General features: G+C 43.0%; 1 protein-coding gene across 1 annotated transcript; it reads right to left on the reverse strand.

The window, feature by feature from the left end:
* Positions 1 to 1851: 1851 nt before the first annotated feature.
* Positions 1852 to 15423, reverse strand: RPS28 (ribosomal protein S28). Its single transcript, XM_078669136.1, has 4 exons — positions 15338 to 15423; positions 14924 to 14971; positions 2596 to 2739; positions 1852 to 1954 (listed from the first exon to the last, which is right to left on the reverse strand). Exons 1-3 carry the CDS (start codon positions 15374 to 15376, stop codon positions 2617 to 2619), a joined length of 210 nt encoding a protein of 69 aa, XP_078525262.1. The 5' UTR covers positions 15377 to 15423; the 3' UTR covers positions 1852 to 1954; positions 2596 to 2616.
* Positions 15424 to 17542: the final 2119 nt, after the last annotated feature.

Below are 17542 nucleotides of genomic sequence, written 5' to 3' on the forward strand. Positions count from 1 at the left end.
GACGTATAATTGTTCTCTCAGGAGGGAAGGGTGTTTGCAATTACAAGTTCAAGGTTACTTGGTCAAGATGCACTGTAGTTGAACTAGCCATTTCGTCACATTAAATATATACAGCTTAAGATGCTATAAAGTAGGAATTGGAGTTTAAGGGTGTTTTAAAACCTAATTGGGCACGATGAATGAAACTTTCATTCCAACTTTTCAATGAAACGTTATGCTTTTTAAATGTACACCGTCTGTCCCAAAAACAATGCTTTATTTTGGGGAAAGAGGCAGTGATCTTTTGGCTTTACTTTGGAGACACTTTCAGTTTAATATCATAAATTGTATTCATATTTGCGGGAATTCCCCAATCCACCAGAGTAACTTCCTCAAAAGACTGTCCGCGCCCTTTCCTGCACACCATGGCCTTCTCTGCCTTAAGTACTAGAGCCAATTTACTCCCCAAACCAGAGCAAAACGTGTCAAGCCTTCTCCAGATTCTCATCAGATGCATTTTGCTAATGTCTATATTGGTATAAGAACGACCAAGAGTGACTCCTTACATTAGCAACTGAAAGACTGCAATGCATTCAGCGAGTTTCACTTCTGGTAGGATAAAGGCGGGGGTCTCTGATCTTTTTTGTAAAAAGAGCCACTTATGTGCCTAGTGGCCTAATGGGTCCACTGTATGGGCCTGGATTTGACCTCCGGTTCAAATCCCAGCAGGTGAACTCAATCTTTCGTCTATGATCGATAAAATGAGTACTGCTGGGTAACAAACATAATTCAGTGCCAAGATACCAGAGTGAACATGCGCTTTACAAATACAATGCTATGTTAAATGAATATCACAAGCTGCTATTACTATTGTAATAGCAGGCGTATGAGACCTATTTACATTAGCAATAACACCATGCTGGATTAAAAGCAGTGATTACATCCGTACCAGTCACGGTGGCCACCAGTAATGTAAAAAATAATAAGTAAAAGGGCTCAATATGGGCATTACATAAATGCCATAGCTGTATTACACCCAGTACCAAGGCAATACGAGTCAAATCTCCCTTATGCGGCATGATTTCACTGAAATAGTCAAATATTTTTTTTTTTACAAAGCCTATAATTTTTCTCCCCCAAAAAATGAAATTACACACATTTTCATCTCCAATGCACCTTTTTAATTTTGGTATACATACCGTATATTAATTCAACCAAAGGCATCTAAAGGAGTACACTGTGCTGCACACAGGAAAGATACCTAGAAAGCTACCAGTAGCTCACAAGCTACTCACTGAAGTACAGTGCAGAGTACAGCCTAATCGGTGTGAGTCACGTGTCTCAGAAATGGGCATATAGTCATGTCTGAGACAAGTCATTGGACTCATACCAACGATTAGGCTGTATACTGTACTTCAAGTGGACCACACCTAACAAGTGAGACTGATTCAACAAATTCTACAATAGTTGTAAGCTCAGCACCAATTGAATGAGGCAAAGCATCAAAAGTACTACCCTACAATACGCACAGTAGAACTTGTTTCAGTGGCCTTGGTCAATACAAATCCCGGACCGTCTCAAACATTGCGTATTTTGAGCTGCTCTTAATTCCAGCAAACTGCGATGAGCAGCTTTTCACCTGTCTAGAGGGTTCCGTTTTACTAACTGCTTCTTGAAGTTTTACACCATGGCACCCTACGAGCGCAGGACTACATTCTTGCCACACTTTATATACCCAATAGCATGATGTGCTCGCCCATTGATTTGTAACTAAATGTTCGCCACAGGAATGTAAAGTGACTAAAATGTACAGTTTCAAGACAATTGACAAAAGCAGGAAAAAAAAAAAACAAAGGAATCAATGGACACAAGTTCATTTACATGTCCAAACTGAACAAGTTTATTCCCCCCAAAATGTTTTCAGTGTTTTGAATATCAAACAGATGTTTCTTCACGTCTAAGTTTGTAGCAGGATCTAAAAATAAAAACAGAAGATTTAACATGAAATTGTTCAAGTCAACAATATCACAAGAATATTGTTATAGTATCATGTCAGCATCACCCCCATATAGACACCAGGCATCAGAAGCAAAACTTTATTCCAAGCCATTCAGAAGCAAAACTTTTTTCCAAACCAATCACAATTCTAGAACAGCTTTTCAAACACCAACATCTGCCAATCAAAAGTGCTTGATGCACAGCAAAAATGGCAACCGTGCCAAGTCTCTGGAAGGCGCAAGTCAACATGAGGATTTTACATTTACTTTTGACTTTCACCATTGCCATGGGTACAAAACGTATGACAGGATGTAAACCCCTAAAATTGGTTCAGAACAGACATACTCCTAACTTGTACTGCACCTGTCTCAAGGTCAATTTATTACCCACAATATTACATTAGCAGCCGCTTCACAACTTTGGTGAAACTACATTTACACCCTAAGCTGAACTGCAAATTAATGAAGGTAAGTGGAGGAAAAACTGCAAAAATTAAAAACCCATCATCCCCATTCTTCACATCCAAGTAAAATACAGTTCAAAGTAACAGAATACAAGAACTCATTTCAACTATTGCTTTAGAGCTAAGTATAGTAAACGCAGGCAATCTGTACATACCATTGAAATCAATGCAATGTTTTAGCGTAATCTTCTCGCTTCACGTTCAGATTCCAGTAACGTAAGGACATCTCCTTCACGGACTGGCCCCTTCACATTACGAATAATTGATCGATTGCTGTCATCCATGAACTCAACCCGAACCTACATTGGAAGAGAAAAGTTTTCAAATTACACTGGGTCACAATCGCAAATAAAGTGGCATCCATCTTATATTTCATGGCAAATAATCTATACAAATACACAAAGCCACTAAACGTGAGCTCAGGAGTACATTACGATAAAAAAATGCACATTGAGAAAAGGCCATAGTGGATATAAAAAAAAAATAGCACCCTCATAAGGTCGAAAAAGGACAGAACCTGTTTGTGGTTGGCTTCGAACTCGGAAGGTGACCTAGCCTGAAAGTAAATGCACATCTGTTGCTTTTGAAACAGGACTAAGTCGAATTTGCAAAAGGCTGATTCTTGTCCAGGATTGTCACCCCACCAACCCCAAATTGATCAACCAAAAAATAAAAACTTAGCCACATGAGTATAACAAATTTTAGTTGGTAAGCAGTTTGATTAAACTGCTGTCATAAGTTTCGGGTAATTACTCTGTGCCTCCATTTTACATTTCCAGCTAGTGTTTGAATTTCTATTTTTTCCTACATTGTTGGATAACCAATTCTTTCCAATTGGTGTGCTGTTCCTATGATGCCTATTGCTCATGTTTATTATAACAAACCATTCGTAAGCAGAGTAATACGTAAAAACTTCAAATTACCTGACAAAACAGGGTGCTCCCAGCAAACATCAGATAAATCTATTTAGGGGTGTTCCTTTTTAGGAAAAGCATGGCAGCACATGAGCTGCTGCAAGGCATTCTGTATTAGAGTATGGCTTTGAAGCCTCGCCCACTCTCAGCCCATATTTTTAAATGGCTTGTGTCATGGTCCTTCGTAAACGCTGGCTTCAGAGTATTTATTAGGCTTGTTAGTCCCTCCTTGTCTGCATTTGTTACTTCCCATAACAATTGGACATTTTACTTGTCTTGGTACACGGTCTGCTTTATCTTTGCTGTGAGCACTATTTTGTGTAATGTTTTTCCCCTATTACACCCACTACGCGCAGCCCGACGCCCACTTTTATTTTACTAATGGTGGTCTGCTTTAACTATAGGAGCAGCGTTTTTTTTTAGCAGCGTGGTCCGCTTCAAGTATAGAGGCTCTGCGTACTTTTTTTTACTAGTGCCCATGCGGCGCTTTCGCATTCATGGAGATATGGCCCGTTTTAGGCAAGCCAGATCTAAAGAAATGTGTGCAGTCGCTAATAAAGTGAAAGCGCAGCATGGGCACTTTTACAAAAAACATAAACTTAAGATGCTTTTTTGGTCAAAGCGCCCCATGCTGTAGTTTCACTTTAATGTCGGACACGACCCTCCCTTTCTTCAGACACAGCCAATCTAAAGAAAGGGGCTCGGCCTCCAGGAATGTGAAAGCACGGCATGGGCGCTAGTAAATAAATATTTGCAATGCAATAAATTTCACATTTGCAAGAGTTCAAGCTATTGCCAATAGTTTACTCATAAATGTGAGAACTGTTGCATTGCAGTTTCCAAAATGGCGCAGAAACCCTGCTCTGTGGACAGAACAATGGATAAACTTCCTAGCCACATGTACAAAAAAAAAGAATACACTGCAGCTATAAGGTAGCACACATGAGACCAGTTGATTCAAAATTGGGAGCATTGGTATTGCGCCCACACAGGAATGTTGCTGCCTGTAGCATTTGCAATAGTATCTGTCCTGCAATGCTTTAAGACGAGAACTTTATAGACATGAACTTTAAAACATTCAAATTGATTAGGAAGATCACAAATTCTGCATATTTCAGAACATGCTTGCAACTTGTGAATTAAAGAACAAAATATGGGCATTGTCCAAATAAGTGACCATGGTCGAGATCCCAAAGGTACAGTTCATAGCACCAAAAGAACGCATAAGGGAATCAGAACCCAACAAACAAGCTAAGTGGCTCACACTTGCACGTCACCAACCACCATGGTCATGACAACTTAGTGCATCTTGTATGGGGGCACTTTTGGGCGGGCCTGAAATAACCACTGTTTCATGGCAGTGGGCTGTGTGTGGTTAGTGGGATTTGACAGTGTTTATATTCTATAAGGTGTGCAAATTAATGTGATAAACGAAACTGTGGCAAAATGTCAAGTTTCTCTCAAATTAACCTTCATAAAAAGGGCAATGTAATTTGTAGAGGACAACAGCAGCTAGAAACTTATGGATTAGACAAGCCATACAGAACAGCAGATTTCTCCACAAATCTGTCAAAAACAGTAACATACCCCAGTCTCTAGGCTTTGCTGAGAAAGAAAAGTTAGGCTTATTTGAATCCTCTTAAGCCACAGTCAGTCAACTAATCTATAATTAGGGCTCCCAGTTTTATGGTATTTATATTGGTCACTTCCGCCTGTATTTATCCTTCTTTGGTTGCTAATTTTACCTGTATTTATCCGTATTTGTTTTAGGCGTTGTTAAAAATGAAGCCGACATGTGTATATTGCTGCATTTAACCAGTTAATGTGCACTCCTGCCTGAATGCAGGACAGGTTCAATGATGTATACACTCAGGTGAAACTAAGCACGTATAAGAACTTGCACATTTTAGTATCAAGGTTTTGCAAATCTACTGCTGTTTGAGGCACTTTAAAGTTCCTATATTTGTTTAATCCATTACCTGTCAATCCGCACAGCTTTTGGTCTGGCAATCATGATTGACAGCATTCAGAATCAAAATGTTTTTTATCCACATTTAAAAAATACAGACAGGAAGATAAAAGGTTTTCTGTCTGAATCTGTAATAACGGAAAAGAGGGCGCCTTATCTACAATAGGTATTTTATCAAGACTCGGACCTACACCAAGTACCAGGGTCAACTCAAATGACCGAATCAAAGTATCCACAAAATGATGACAGGTGTTGATAAAGTCATCAATACAAAAGGAGTTTCAAGGGGAACAGGACAATCAGCCCCCCACTCAACGAATTTACTATCAATAAATGGCTGTCCCTAAATTGATACACCATGAATGGTTTTCAAATCACAGCCCAAAAGGGTCAATGTCTTTGCGACCTCACTTTACAGTGACTAATTAATTGAAATGGTCATTTGGTTGTGGTGTATCTAATTAAAAAGAAATAAACTACCATACACAGACCTTTCATCCACAGAAAAAATGTGAGCAGGAAAGAAGGCACCTCACAGTAGCAACACCAAAGGAGAAAACTGACTGGTACTCGCCAGAAACCCACTTATCATTGGTTACCTTCTTTCCAGAAAGGAAATGTGCGTGTGTGTTAAGACAAAGCCTCAACCCAATGAAAACAAGAGGAAGAAGCCTAAATGTGAGTGTACTTCCTATATGTGTAAAAATCATCTAAGTGTTCAAGGATCCTGTGAGAACAAAAACAATCCTCATTAATAAAAATTGGTAAAGCTTACTTGCTACTGATACTCTTTATTCCTTGCTGTAAGCTTTTCCACATTAAAAATGACTATCAAATCATGATCAAATAACTAGCCAACATGTTTTGTTGCGGTTATCAACTTTAAGCAACTTCGTCATGGCTAGGGATCCAAATAGACGTTTTCATGTGGGATTTGCATCAAACCTGTGATGGTAGTGACAAAAGACAGAAGGTAAAAACGGGCTATAACTGCAACTCATTCCAAGCATTTCCAATATGCCATAGTACTCCACACCTGTGTTTTAAAGTTTAACAGGGGTATCATACCATCCGGTTGCGTCACTGCAGCATACCGGCAACCTCAATGAGACGGGAATCACGCGTCATACGATCGCGCATCCGTCGGGTAACCGCCAACAGGTCTTGTCGCCTATAGACAAATTCAAACGGCAGAACAACCCCATGACCATCCATGATGGATATTGTTAATATTCACACCCCTCATTTAAGGGATTTTTCACATCACCCACGCATCAGAGGGAGTCTCACAGGCAGTTCGTGCTGGACTGTTCCCATGAGGCACAGGGTCAGACTGATTTGCATATGGCCATGTCTATACTGGGGTGGCCGAGTGAGCTAAAGAATGGTGAAGGATTAAACCCAGATCAGTTGACTGGGGGTGAGTGTTTGATTTGCTCAAACGCTCCTTCCATCATCCCCTTTTGTATCGCTTTGTTCGCCCTAAGTGTGGCAGGGTATGCTCAGACGCGAGTCCCTTGCTCACTTGGCCACTGGATTCAAGATATCCTGGCTGATGAGGATTATGAATCCGAAACCGGTCCCAGGATGCTTGTTTCCGGTCCAGGGAAGACATGGCTTGGCAGTTCGTGCTGGACTGTTCCCATGAGGCACAGGGTCAGACTGATTTGCATATGGCCATGTCTATACTGGGGTGGCCGAGTGAGCTAAAGAATGGTGAAGGATTAAACCCAGATCAGTTGACTGGGGGCGAGTGTTTGATTTGCTCAAACGCTCCTTCCATCATCCCCTTTTGTATCGCTTTGTTCGCCCTAAGTGTGGCAGGGTATGCTCAGACGCGAGTCCCTTGCTCACTTGGCCACTGGATTCAAGATATCCTGGCTGATGAGGATTATGAATCCGAAACCGGTCCCAGGATGCTTGTTTCCGGTCCAGGGAAGACATGGCTTGGCAGTTCGTGCTGGACTGTTCCCATGAGGCACAGGGTCAGACTGATTTGCATATGGCCATGTCTATACTGGGGTGGCCGAGTGAGCTAAAGAATGGTGAAGGATTAAACCCAGATCAGTTGACTGGGGGCGAGTGTTTGATTTGCTCAAACGCTCTGTCCATCATCCCCTTTTGTATCACAACTTCACTCTATACAGTGGTAAAGATATCAGTTTTCATGTGTAAGTCACACCACCTTCATAAAGACCCGTTAATGTATAATTCTGGTGGCAACACTTTTATTATGGCAATTAACTGTAACCTTCCAAACATACACAACTGCGTGCTCACTTCCTTAACTGCCATTCATACTCTTACCGCGACCTGGTGCGTTTCCAATCATCCGGCTGCCATCTCTGCAGCTGCGCATATGATAAACAAGACGTGTCACGTACTCGGGGGTCACATGATTACGGCGCCAGGGCAAGTCATAACGGGCGCCATCACGAAATGGGAATAAAAATATATAGTTCACTCACTCCAACTGTGTGATGCTCCTCAGTTTGCCGAGAAATACGCAGACATAGCCCATCACTGCGGATATTACTACAGCTGCGCATATAAACATAATGTAACATCACGTGACATGGCACCTACTCGGGGGTCGCATGATTATGGCACCAGGGCAAGTTATAACGGGCGCCATCATGGAAAGGGAAGAAAAGCAGTTCTCTCATTCTAACTGTATGATGCTCCTCCATTCGCCGAGAGATACAGACATAGCCCATCACTACGAATATTTCTAATACTGATAAGAATCAGTCAGTAATATAAAAAAAATTATTTAAAAAAAGCTTTATGAAAGAAGGGCATAAATGACGCCCTGCGTTCATTAATAGTGGGTCATCTCAAACACATTTTGCTGTTATTGTTGGATTAATAGGACCCACAGGCTATTGCGCTTCAATCATGCTTATCTCAGACGAAGGCAATTCTTAGACCTACTTGCCATCCGTGATGTTAAGGTGGTGGAAAACTGGGTCGGTGCATAGACCCAGGTTACTTTCAGAATTCACGGGCACCACTTTGCCAAATAAGGGCGACGGCCAGTGCTCAACACCAATGCATCGGCAGGTTAGAAAGATACCAAATATATACTCATTGTCCAATAAGCGGTACAGATAATCATATGATAATAGGCCAGCGTTCTAACGACTGCTAACCTTGTTCCACTCAATGAGATCATTGAGCCCCAGTCTGTCAGTTTTTTCTAAAAATATCCATTTAGCCTCTTTTCTTGCCAGAATCTGCTCGATGATGTGTATACCCAAGAATCCTCTCAAGGACAGTCCACCTCAGATCCCTGGGGTCATGCTGCTTCTCAACAAAGTGCTGGACCAACCTGGTGGTCAATCTCTTAGCTTTCAAAGTGCTGAGATGCTCCTGTACCCGTACTTTGGCCTTCCTTGGCGTCAGACCAATATAATGTAAGCCGCAACTTCATGCGAGTCTGTAAATAACATTGGTAGTGTTGCAGTTGCTAAACTTAGTTGGAAACCCTTCTTGTCCACCGTCCAAAATCACACTTTTAGTAGCTTTAGTAAGAGCACACACTGAGCAACCCCCACATGGATAGTGCCCAGAAGGTAAAGTAGAGGCAGCAGGTAGGCTCAAAAAGCGTGTATGTACTAGCTTGTCCTTAAGACTCGATGTTTTTTTAAAAGCAAAGCATGGCGGTGGCATTTTACTAGTAGGGGTGTCCAAAATGGACCAGTGTTTCCCAACTATTTGTCGGACTCTCGTTGCTAGTGGGTCAAAAGTAGTCACTACCGGCAGACATTCAAATTTGTTTTTACATTACGTTGAGCAGGACTTCACGCGGTGTGTTAAATGCCCGTTGGCGTGCCTGTTTGATGGTTTTACCAGGATAGCCCCTGATTTGTAGCTTCTCCACAAGCTCCTCTGATTGTTCAACAAACTTCTCCGTTGTTAAGCAATTGCGTCAGTAGTGCAAAAACTGCCCCACGGGAAGGTTATCCCGAAGGGATCTGGGATGGAACGATTGGTAATGCAAGAGTGAGTTCCTGTCACTAGGTTTCTGATGGACATTGGTGACCAGAACATGGTGCATGGCTACAATGTCAACGTCAAGATATAAAGCCTCGGAATTGCTGTAGGTCCATGTAAAATGCAAACTATCATCCGCCTGATTGAGCAAGGAGAAGAATTCCTTGAGCCGTTCCTCTGGCCTAGTCCAGATGCAGAGAATGTCATCGATATATCGCCTCCAAAGAGAAATGTTCTCTTTGAAGGGATTATCCAGATGGTAAAGGACATTCTCCTCAAACTGGCCTACATAAATGCAGGCCAGACTGGGATCAAAAGTAGCCCCCATCGAGGTACCAGACACCTGCAAATATAGCTGGTTCTGATACTCAAAAAAATTTCTGGTGAGTGCTAACTCAATGCATTTCAAAACAAATGACTGGGGGGGGGTCATAAAACCAGTCCATACCACCCAGAGCCCGCGCTGCTGCCACCAGCGTGGCATCTTGGGGTATGCTGGTATACAGTGACTCGATGTCTATCGTCATTATATACTGGTTCATGGGATCAAACTCCGATGTTTTCAAAATGTTCAAAACATCAGTTGTGTCTTGTAAGAATGAGGGCTGGTTAATTACCGGCTCGAGGGGGAACATTTTTTTTAAAAAATAAAAAAAGGAGAATTGAGAAAGGGGCTCCAGTACTGACTGAATGCCTGAAACAATAGGACGACCTGGGGGTGGGCGCTGGGGTTTGTGTATCTTTGGCAAGATGTAAAATGCTGGTGTTCTCGGTTTTGGATTAATCAAAAAATCTGCCTCCTTATGTGTGATCCACTTCTTCTCCAGCACCTCCCCCACCCAGGTCTTGATGGTCTCTTGTAAGTCAGGTGTGGGGTCCCTCATTAAGGGATGATAGTTTGTGCGTGACCCCAACAGCCCAAGTACTTCAGTATTGTAGTCACTGGCATCAAGCACATTATCAGCTGACTTAATTATGATGGACTTATTATTCTGTAAAGATTTAACAGCCAACCAGTCTATTTTACTCATATCGTTCTGACGGATCTGCCCTGAGGTCCGTTCAAGAGTTTATGTCATTCAACACTTTTTGCTCATAGACCATCACTTCAGGGCCTACTACGGCGCTAGGAGGGGGGGGGGGGTGGGACAGAAATTTGAGGGTCTACGCAAGTCAGTTGTGAACATTGATGGAATTTCCTTTTCTTTGTCATTGAAAAATGTATGTATTTTAATTTCTCACCAACTCGTACATTTCTTTCCGACAGTTAAACGAATCATGGTGTGGAGTCGGGACAAAGCCCAGACCTTTGTTTAACACTCGAGATTCATCTGGGGTCAATGTGTAAGATGAAAGATTCACACCAATATTCACACTTGGTAGTGCAGGCCATGAAGTAACAAGTGGCTCCCCTATTGATGTGTCCTGCCTCTGCTGCGAGGGGAATACGTCTGCCATATTGGCATGTGGGTTGCTCTGCCCCTTTGTGCCGGGCCACCATTAAATGAACAAAAGGATTTGTATGGTAGGAACATAGATGAGAGATAAGACTTGCTCCCCATTGCCATCTCAGTAAGTAAGTCTTAAACTTGCTCCATCTCATAAAAGAGAAGTCACTACCTATTCTCTGACATGGATCCATAAAGTGCTACTATCACCACCATGGAACCATTGGGTCACTATACTTATAAAATCAATTACCCCCAAATCTAAAAAAAAAAACCCCACAAACAAAGCATCCAAGGCCTCAAAACAGATTCCTCAACTCATCCAGAAACCCTGGTTTCCGACCCCTACTTTTGAGCCAAAGGGGCGATAAGCGACCTCATTTTCTATAAAACAATGAAGGAAAGCCCTGCTCTCAATGTTCTAGATCTCTACAATCAGGAAAACTCCACATGGTTTCTACCTGTAGCCCTTTTTGGCATGCAAAGCAGCAGTCGCCATCCCCATCTACATCAATGGTAATATCCTCCAGACATCAGATGGCCCCCTTTTTGTCGGAATTTAAGAAATCCGCAATCTCAGATTCCTCCATTTCTAACTCTCCCTCAACCTCTGTATCCCCCAAATGCTACTGCCCTATAAACACCCAATGATACTCTTGTCAGTATGCCCAACACCCATCTCTCGAGCTCACCCCATCCCAATTCAGACTTTACTTCTACCCACAATCCACCCTGTCATGCCTTCTCCCTCAATATTTTTTTTTGCAGTTTTATATAGCGCGAACTTGACCCGAATCGGGTATCAGAGCTCTTTACATAGCACCAGTTACGTTACAGGAGGACAAACATTCATTTTTGTTAGGCACAGGGAGATTATGTTATTTGCCCAGGATGTTTAGCGTAGTTACTGAGACTCGAACCCAGATCCGAGGTCGAGCGCCCTGGCAGTTAGGCAAACTCCTCTCCCCAATATATATCAGCTTCCCACCTTCACCCCCATGTGTCCATGTCCAATGCCTCCTGCCAACCAGACCTCCGCCTCCATCCTGTCCGCACATTGGATTTGCAGAACGCGACCCTACCGCAACATGCCTTCACGGCCAACTATATGTAAAGCTCCCTTATCAGACAACAGTAAGCAAATCCTCCCATCAGGACTCACATCCTCATAACAGAAATCAGGAACTATCCATGCCATCACGACAAACCCTCAGAGCCCTTAGGCGAAACCATAGAGCTGTAAAATTCAGAAAAATGAACCTCTCATTCTAACCCAGCACACCACAAATCTCAGTTGAAATGCATGCATATCAACTGCAGGCCCACCTCAAAACATACAGGAGATATTACTGACCTGACCCTCACATGACCGTGACCTTCTGATCCCAAAAGAAACCTGGCTAAATGACTTCTCTGCCCCCATCAGCTACTGGGCCACTCAACTGCCAGTAAAATTCTCAGGTCGAACAGTTTATTTGGCGAGTAAACCTGGACTGGAAAGAAACAGGTGTTCTGCTCATTCAGAAATTGAATGAGCAAAAAAGATGCAGTTAAATCTTGTTTTCATCTTGACACATTTGTGGTCTGTTCAAGGAAAGGTCAAATGTCAGTTTGTCTTAACTGCAACTTGGAAAATAAGGTTTACTTTTCCCTTATTAGAGTTAGAGGCTTTTGTCAAGTTAGCTGTCCGAAGGTCAGATATTTTCATTTTAAAACAATGAAATAGCCTGTAAATTACAAATGTCAAAATATATCAGGAATTACAAAAGCTATTTTTTTGTAAGTGAGATTCAAACAAAGTTGCATAGGAGCAAAACAAACCATAACTTGGTGATGTGCAAATGACATTTGCAGTAACTATTTCCAAACATTATAAACTATATAGTTTTATCAGTAAAGCTGCATGTCAGCGGGAAAGTCTGGCCATGTCGATGTAAAATCTGATTAAAAAACACTTTAAATACATAACTAAAGCACAACATGCAGAAGCACATTAGTGCCACCACCAAAACAGTAAATCACCAAGTGAGTATTTTAAGAAAATCTTGCCCTCAACGACTTCAAGCAAGCAGTAGAAGCCCTGATTCCCAGGTTGGACTATGGTAGTGCAACCCTATCTGGAAAAACCCAGGTCCAAACGGGCTCCTCAACAGGCCCCACTCAACTCTACTGCTAGACTCGTCATTGGCTCAAAAGGATAAAACCTACATCACCCTCAAACCCCTCAAAAGCCCCCCTTACGTAGCAAGGGAGAAGAAAAAAAAAAAATCACCTGCATGCTGCATAAAGCTCTCCATCACAATACCCCTAGATGGCTCACCCAAAACCTTGAACTCTGGTGGCTTCAGATCATCCAGAAGCTTAGTCACTTAAAACCTCAAAATCCACAAGAAAACTCACAAGAGATCGTTCTCTGGGCTTGCCCCAAAAATCTGTAACATCTCCTGAAGTAAGAAAAAAATCCCTTGATCGCATTTTTAAAGAATTTAATCAGAGCTCCTTATGAACAAATTTCTTCCCTAGATCCCAAAACTCTAGTTTCCTCAGTCGCTCGCATGACTATCACGGGCTACTTTAGTGTTCTCACCATAGCAGTGCCAGCATTACCACCCTGCTGCTCAACACTGCCTGGTACTTGCAGTTGTCTGAACTATGATATTCGGTTGTTAGTGAATTTGATATTACCGTTTCTGCTACCCTGCTTTCTAAATTTGTAAAGCACAATACCCGCAAGGGTCATGTTTGCACTATAGAAAACTTTTAAAGAAACAAACATTCAAGCGAAATTTGGGAAGCATTTTTTCTATTTTCTAAGAGAGAATAGTCGAAGCAACATGGAGCATAAGCAATAAGGGTGCCAGAGTATGAGGCAATATGGACAAGAAGCAAACTGAGTGGAAATATTAAAATCACATAGGCTGGAGAGGAACATGAAGCTGTTGTGGGAAGCAAACTGGCAAGAAGTGCAAGGAAAGGCACAAGAGCAACATGCAGCAGAGGGGAGTCGAGCAGTACAGAGAAGCAGTTGGAAACCATGCACTTTGGGCTGCTAAATTAAACGTAAAAAAGTTAAGTGCTTCAGAAATTAATAGTGGTAGGACAAAAAATGCATACTTGCTCCAGAGGAGGGGCAAACCAGAATAAAACCCCTGCCCCACGCTGATGAATAAAAAAACAAACGAGAAAACCCCAACAAATTGTAACTAGAGAGACTTAAAATGCATTAACTGACAAGTCATTTTCGCCATTAGATAGCCTGCTCTAATAGGCAAGCATAACACTTAAGTAAATACGACGAAGCAGCTTTCAGAGTAAAAAAAAGTGTTGACAGTATTCCCCGAGGAATATACTGTACAATCACCTACTGCACCAAGGAAGAAATCACAGTCTACTGCACCAACATGTTACATGTTGGGCAAATCATACTCTGTGCCTTTACGTGACAACGGGAAAAAAAATATACAAGGGCATAATCCCCGGACACTCCCATAGCACGGTTTTAATTAACAATCAGCACTAACTTCATGTACCCACTCAATCACCAAATCTAAAAGAACGTTTTTCTTGAAGCTTGGCTGTGCATGACATCTGGTGTGCTACAGCTCCTCCCACACAGTCCCGTGTACACAAATACTTGCTGCAGACATGGCATTTTAGGTGAGTAAAAAGAAAGATAACACTGCCATGCAGCGTCCCGCTGGGTGGCTTTCATATTCCTATTTAGATGACTTGCCTATGGCCAAATCATCAAAACACTATCACAAAGCAATACTTTCTAAAACTATGTAATTCCCACTAACACTCTCCCCTCTTAAACAATATCTGCAAATGAAAATTTCACTAGAGATCTCGTAAAAGCCCACATTTGATGTCATCTCTTTGCTGGTCTTCCACCAACAGCATAGTCAAGCGTACGTCACCGGAAGTTGTCACCTAACATCTCAAGCGGTCATTTCCCCCAATTATATTACCAATATTAACAAATATATTAATATATTTTTTAAATATAGTGTCTGCACTCGCTGATACAAGTTAACCTTCCGTTTAGCGTAGAAAATAAAGTGGTCAATATAACAATACGGTACTGGGCTACTGGCAAACTGCAACGACAGACATACGTTTAAGATATACCGAAATAAAAAGGCAGGTTCCTTACCTGGGTGCACTGGCCCTGTGAGCCGGTTCTGCCGAGGACTTTAGTAACCTACAGAACAAAGTACAGAGACTGTCAGGGGTTGGAAAAGATTGCTCATATCCCGATATACTTGGCAAGTGTAGAAATATGCCTATAAAAGGTCTGCCAGATAACTATTCAGCGAGATAACCGGCCTGCCGACAAAACCTGCACACAATTCCTGGCACACAATTCCTGTTGATCACCTCCCTCTTCTCTCGGCAAGACATTACCCTCCCAACCGAGGAAGGAAGCCATTTCAAACTCGGGTGTCTCTCCGGTCCCGGACTTCGTACTACCAAAAATACCCTCCTACGCAGACTGCCATTCTACGTCCTCGTTCAGCGCCGGCCACGGGTATGGCGCTTGTACCCCCTGCGCATCCCGCTCGCTCACCCTGGCTAGCTTGATAGGCTGCACGCGGCTGGCTTCCATGATGGCGGCTGGAGGCAGAGAGAAGGTCACGTGGCCATCGAAGGGCTTTTATACCCTTACGTCGTGCGCGCACTCTGACGTTTCTTGTTGTCTCTGTCACGCACGGGTGTGCGTATGCTCCAATGAGCCGCCATACTAAACAGGTCATTTTAGCATACATAGTTAATGAAAATACACTTTAGGCATATATCAAATCAAATCTAATTAATCAAACGAACACCTTAACACAAAGGCTGCGCCGGGGTAGTCGAGGACAAGCAGTATGGCAATAGAATCAGAAACATTCTTCTTTAAGGAGCGATATCTATTTGACAGAAATGGTTCTGAGGTCCTAATGTATCTATTTGATTAGAAAACATACTGCCTGAACCTGTTTGCAACTGCAAAATTGTGTGATTCTTATCAATGCAGTTTCACTCCCTTGGATAATCCAGAGTGTCTGAGATTTTATCAATTATAAGCTCTTCCGATTGTGAATTATTTATTTTTTCCAGTGCTTTCAAAGGACTGAACAAGGTGGGGGTGTTTTGAATGGAAACATGGCATAGAAGCATACCTAATACCTGTGTTATTAGAGGCAAAGAATAGGTAACTAATGGCATTTTAAACAGACCTGCCAAGTGTCACGCATTAGGCGTGACACTAACGCATTTTAGTTCGGTGGACCGCATTACCACACTAAAATGTAATGTTACGCATTTGTGGCGCCTCCTTGACACCACTGCTGGAGCAGAGGAAGAGACAAGCGGGATTGAAATCGCCGTCCAGGCCTCCAAACACTTGTGAGAGTCCTCATGAGGAAGCAGAGCAATTGGGACCGCCTGCTGCTCTGATAGACTGTGCGATTGGTGTCAAAGTTTGTATTTGAATGCCAGTGGCAGGTCAGGATTGTCGCGCTAAACTGGTGGCTCATTACTGCGCTGGTTGCAGCAATGATATTAGCCCAGAGAAGCTGCGGGCCGACCGGCACGGCATTCACGTGATGCGGTGAGGTCACGTGAATGCAAACAGTGTATCCATTACTCTCGCTGAGTGCGCCGCAGGGCTGCGGCAGTTATGTTGCTTTGTTTAAGTTTGCCGCTGTCCACCACGCGTCGCCGCAATAATTGGTACGTCCTCGTTGATTATGGGCACCGGCGTTCGCTGGACGGTGAGATGGGTCGCACAGTCATGGCAGAGGCAGCATCAAGTGATCATTACAATAGGATCGGGCTGCCTGCCTCTGGTGCGTGCTACAGAAGTCATCGTGGCCGCACTGACAGGTGTGTGTGAATTTGTATAGATAGTATTGTTAGGAATGTTTTTTGGGGAGTCAGCCTGATTCTGTAACTCTCAGCTGGTGCCGCGGTAATGTTGGTTAAAAGACAGCAGCTGAGCTGGTATCTGCGCTGGTGCCTCTCAGCCCTCTCAGTCGATTCCACGTTGACTGAGGCTGCCTGGTCAGACTCAGTGATGCGTGGAATCATTGATTGGACTCCTGCAAGGCGCCTCACACCAAGGAGATGTGCATTTAAGTAGACAGTGTTCGCGCTCCATGTGTTATAAATGCTGGTATCTCAAATAGGCGGCAACAACATTATTTTAGTTGTGTGCCTGGGCTGGGCGATTCAGCCGAGCCTTGCCTCTGTTTCTGCTCCAGCCTCCACTGTAACACTAGTTTGACAGCCGGCGCGTGGTAAATTTAACTAATACAGGACCTGGCAGTGCCTTTTATATATTTAATTTAAAACGTCACTCACTGCCTGACTGAGACCCTCTTACAACTCCACTCTGCTCACTACTCTCCCCAGGCTGCACCGAGCAGCACCGCACACACCAGGAGGCACGAGCTGGATTTCGTAATTAATCTTAAAACTGGGCTAGTGATGAGAAATTCGGAACAGCCTTCTCCAAAATGTCTATTTGGCGTTAGAACAGCTGGAATTGCACTGACGCAACCTCCCTCAGCTTTCAGGGAGAGTTTTGATCATTCCTTCCTTTTCGGCTCGAATATTTTCAGTGAGGGGGCGTGGAAGAGATGCCATGAACAGAGAGCTGTCCAATGTGTCTTTGGAACAGAAACTTTGGGGCTTTTGCCCCTCATCTGTTGTTACACAATAAAGGTTCGACATCGACTTCAGCCACGCCACAGAGCTTCAATGGACGGACCACAGCTGCGTCCACTTC

Source organism: Lissotriton helveticus, chromosome 12 (genome assembly GCF_964261635.1).
Source record: "Lissotriton helveticus chromosome 12, aLisHel1.1, whole genome shotgun sequence".
Classification (NCBI taxonomy): domain Eukaryota; kingdom Metazoa; phylum Chordata; class Amphibia; order Caudata; family Salamandridae; genus Lissotriton; species Lissotriton helveticus.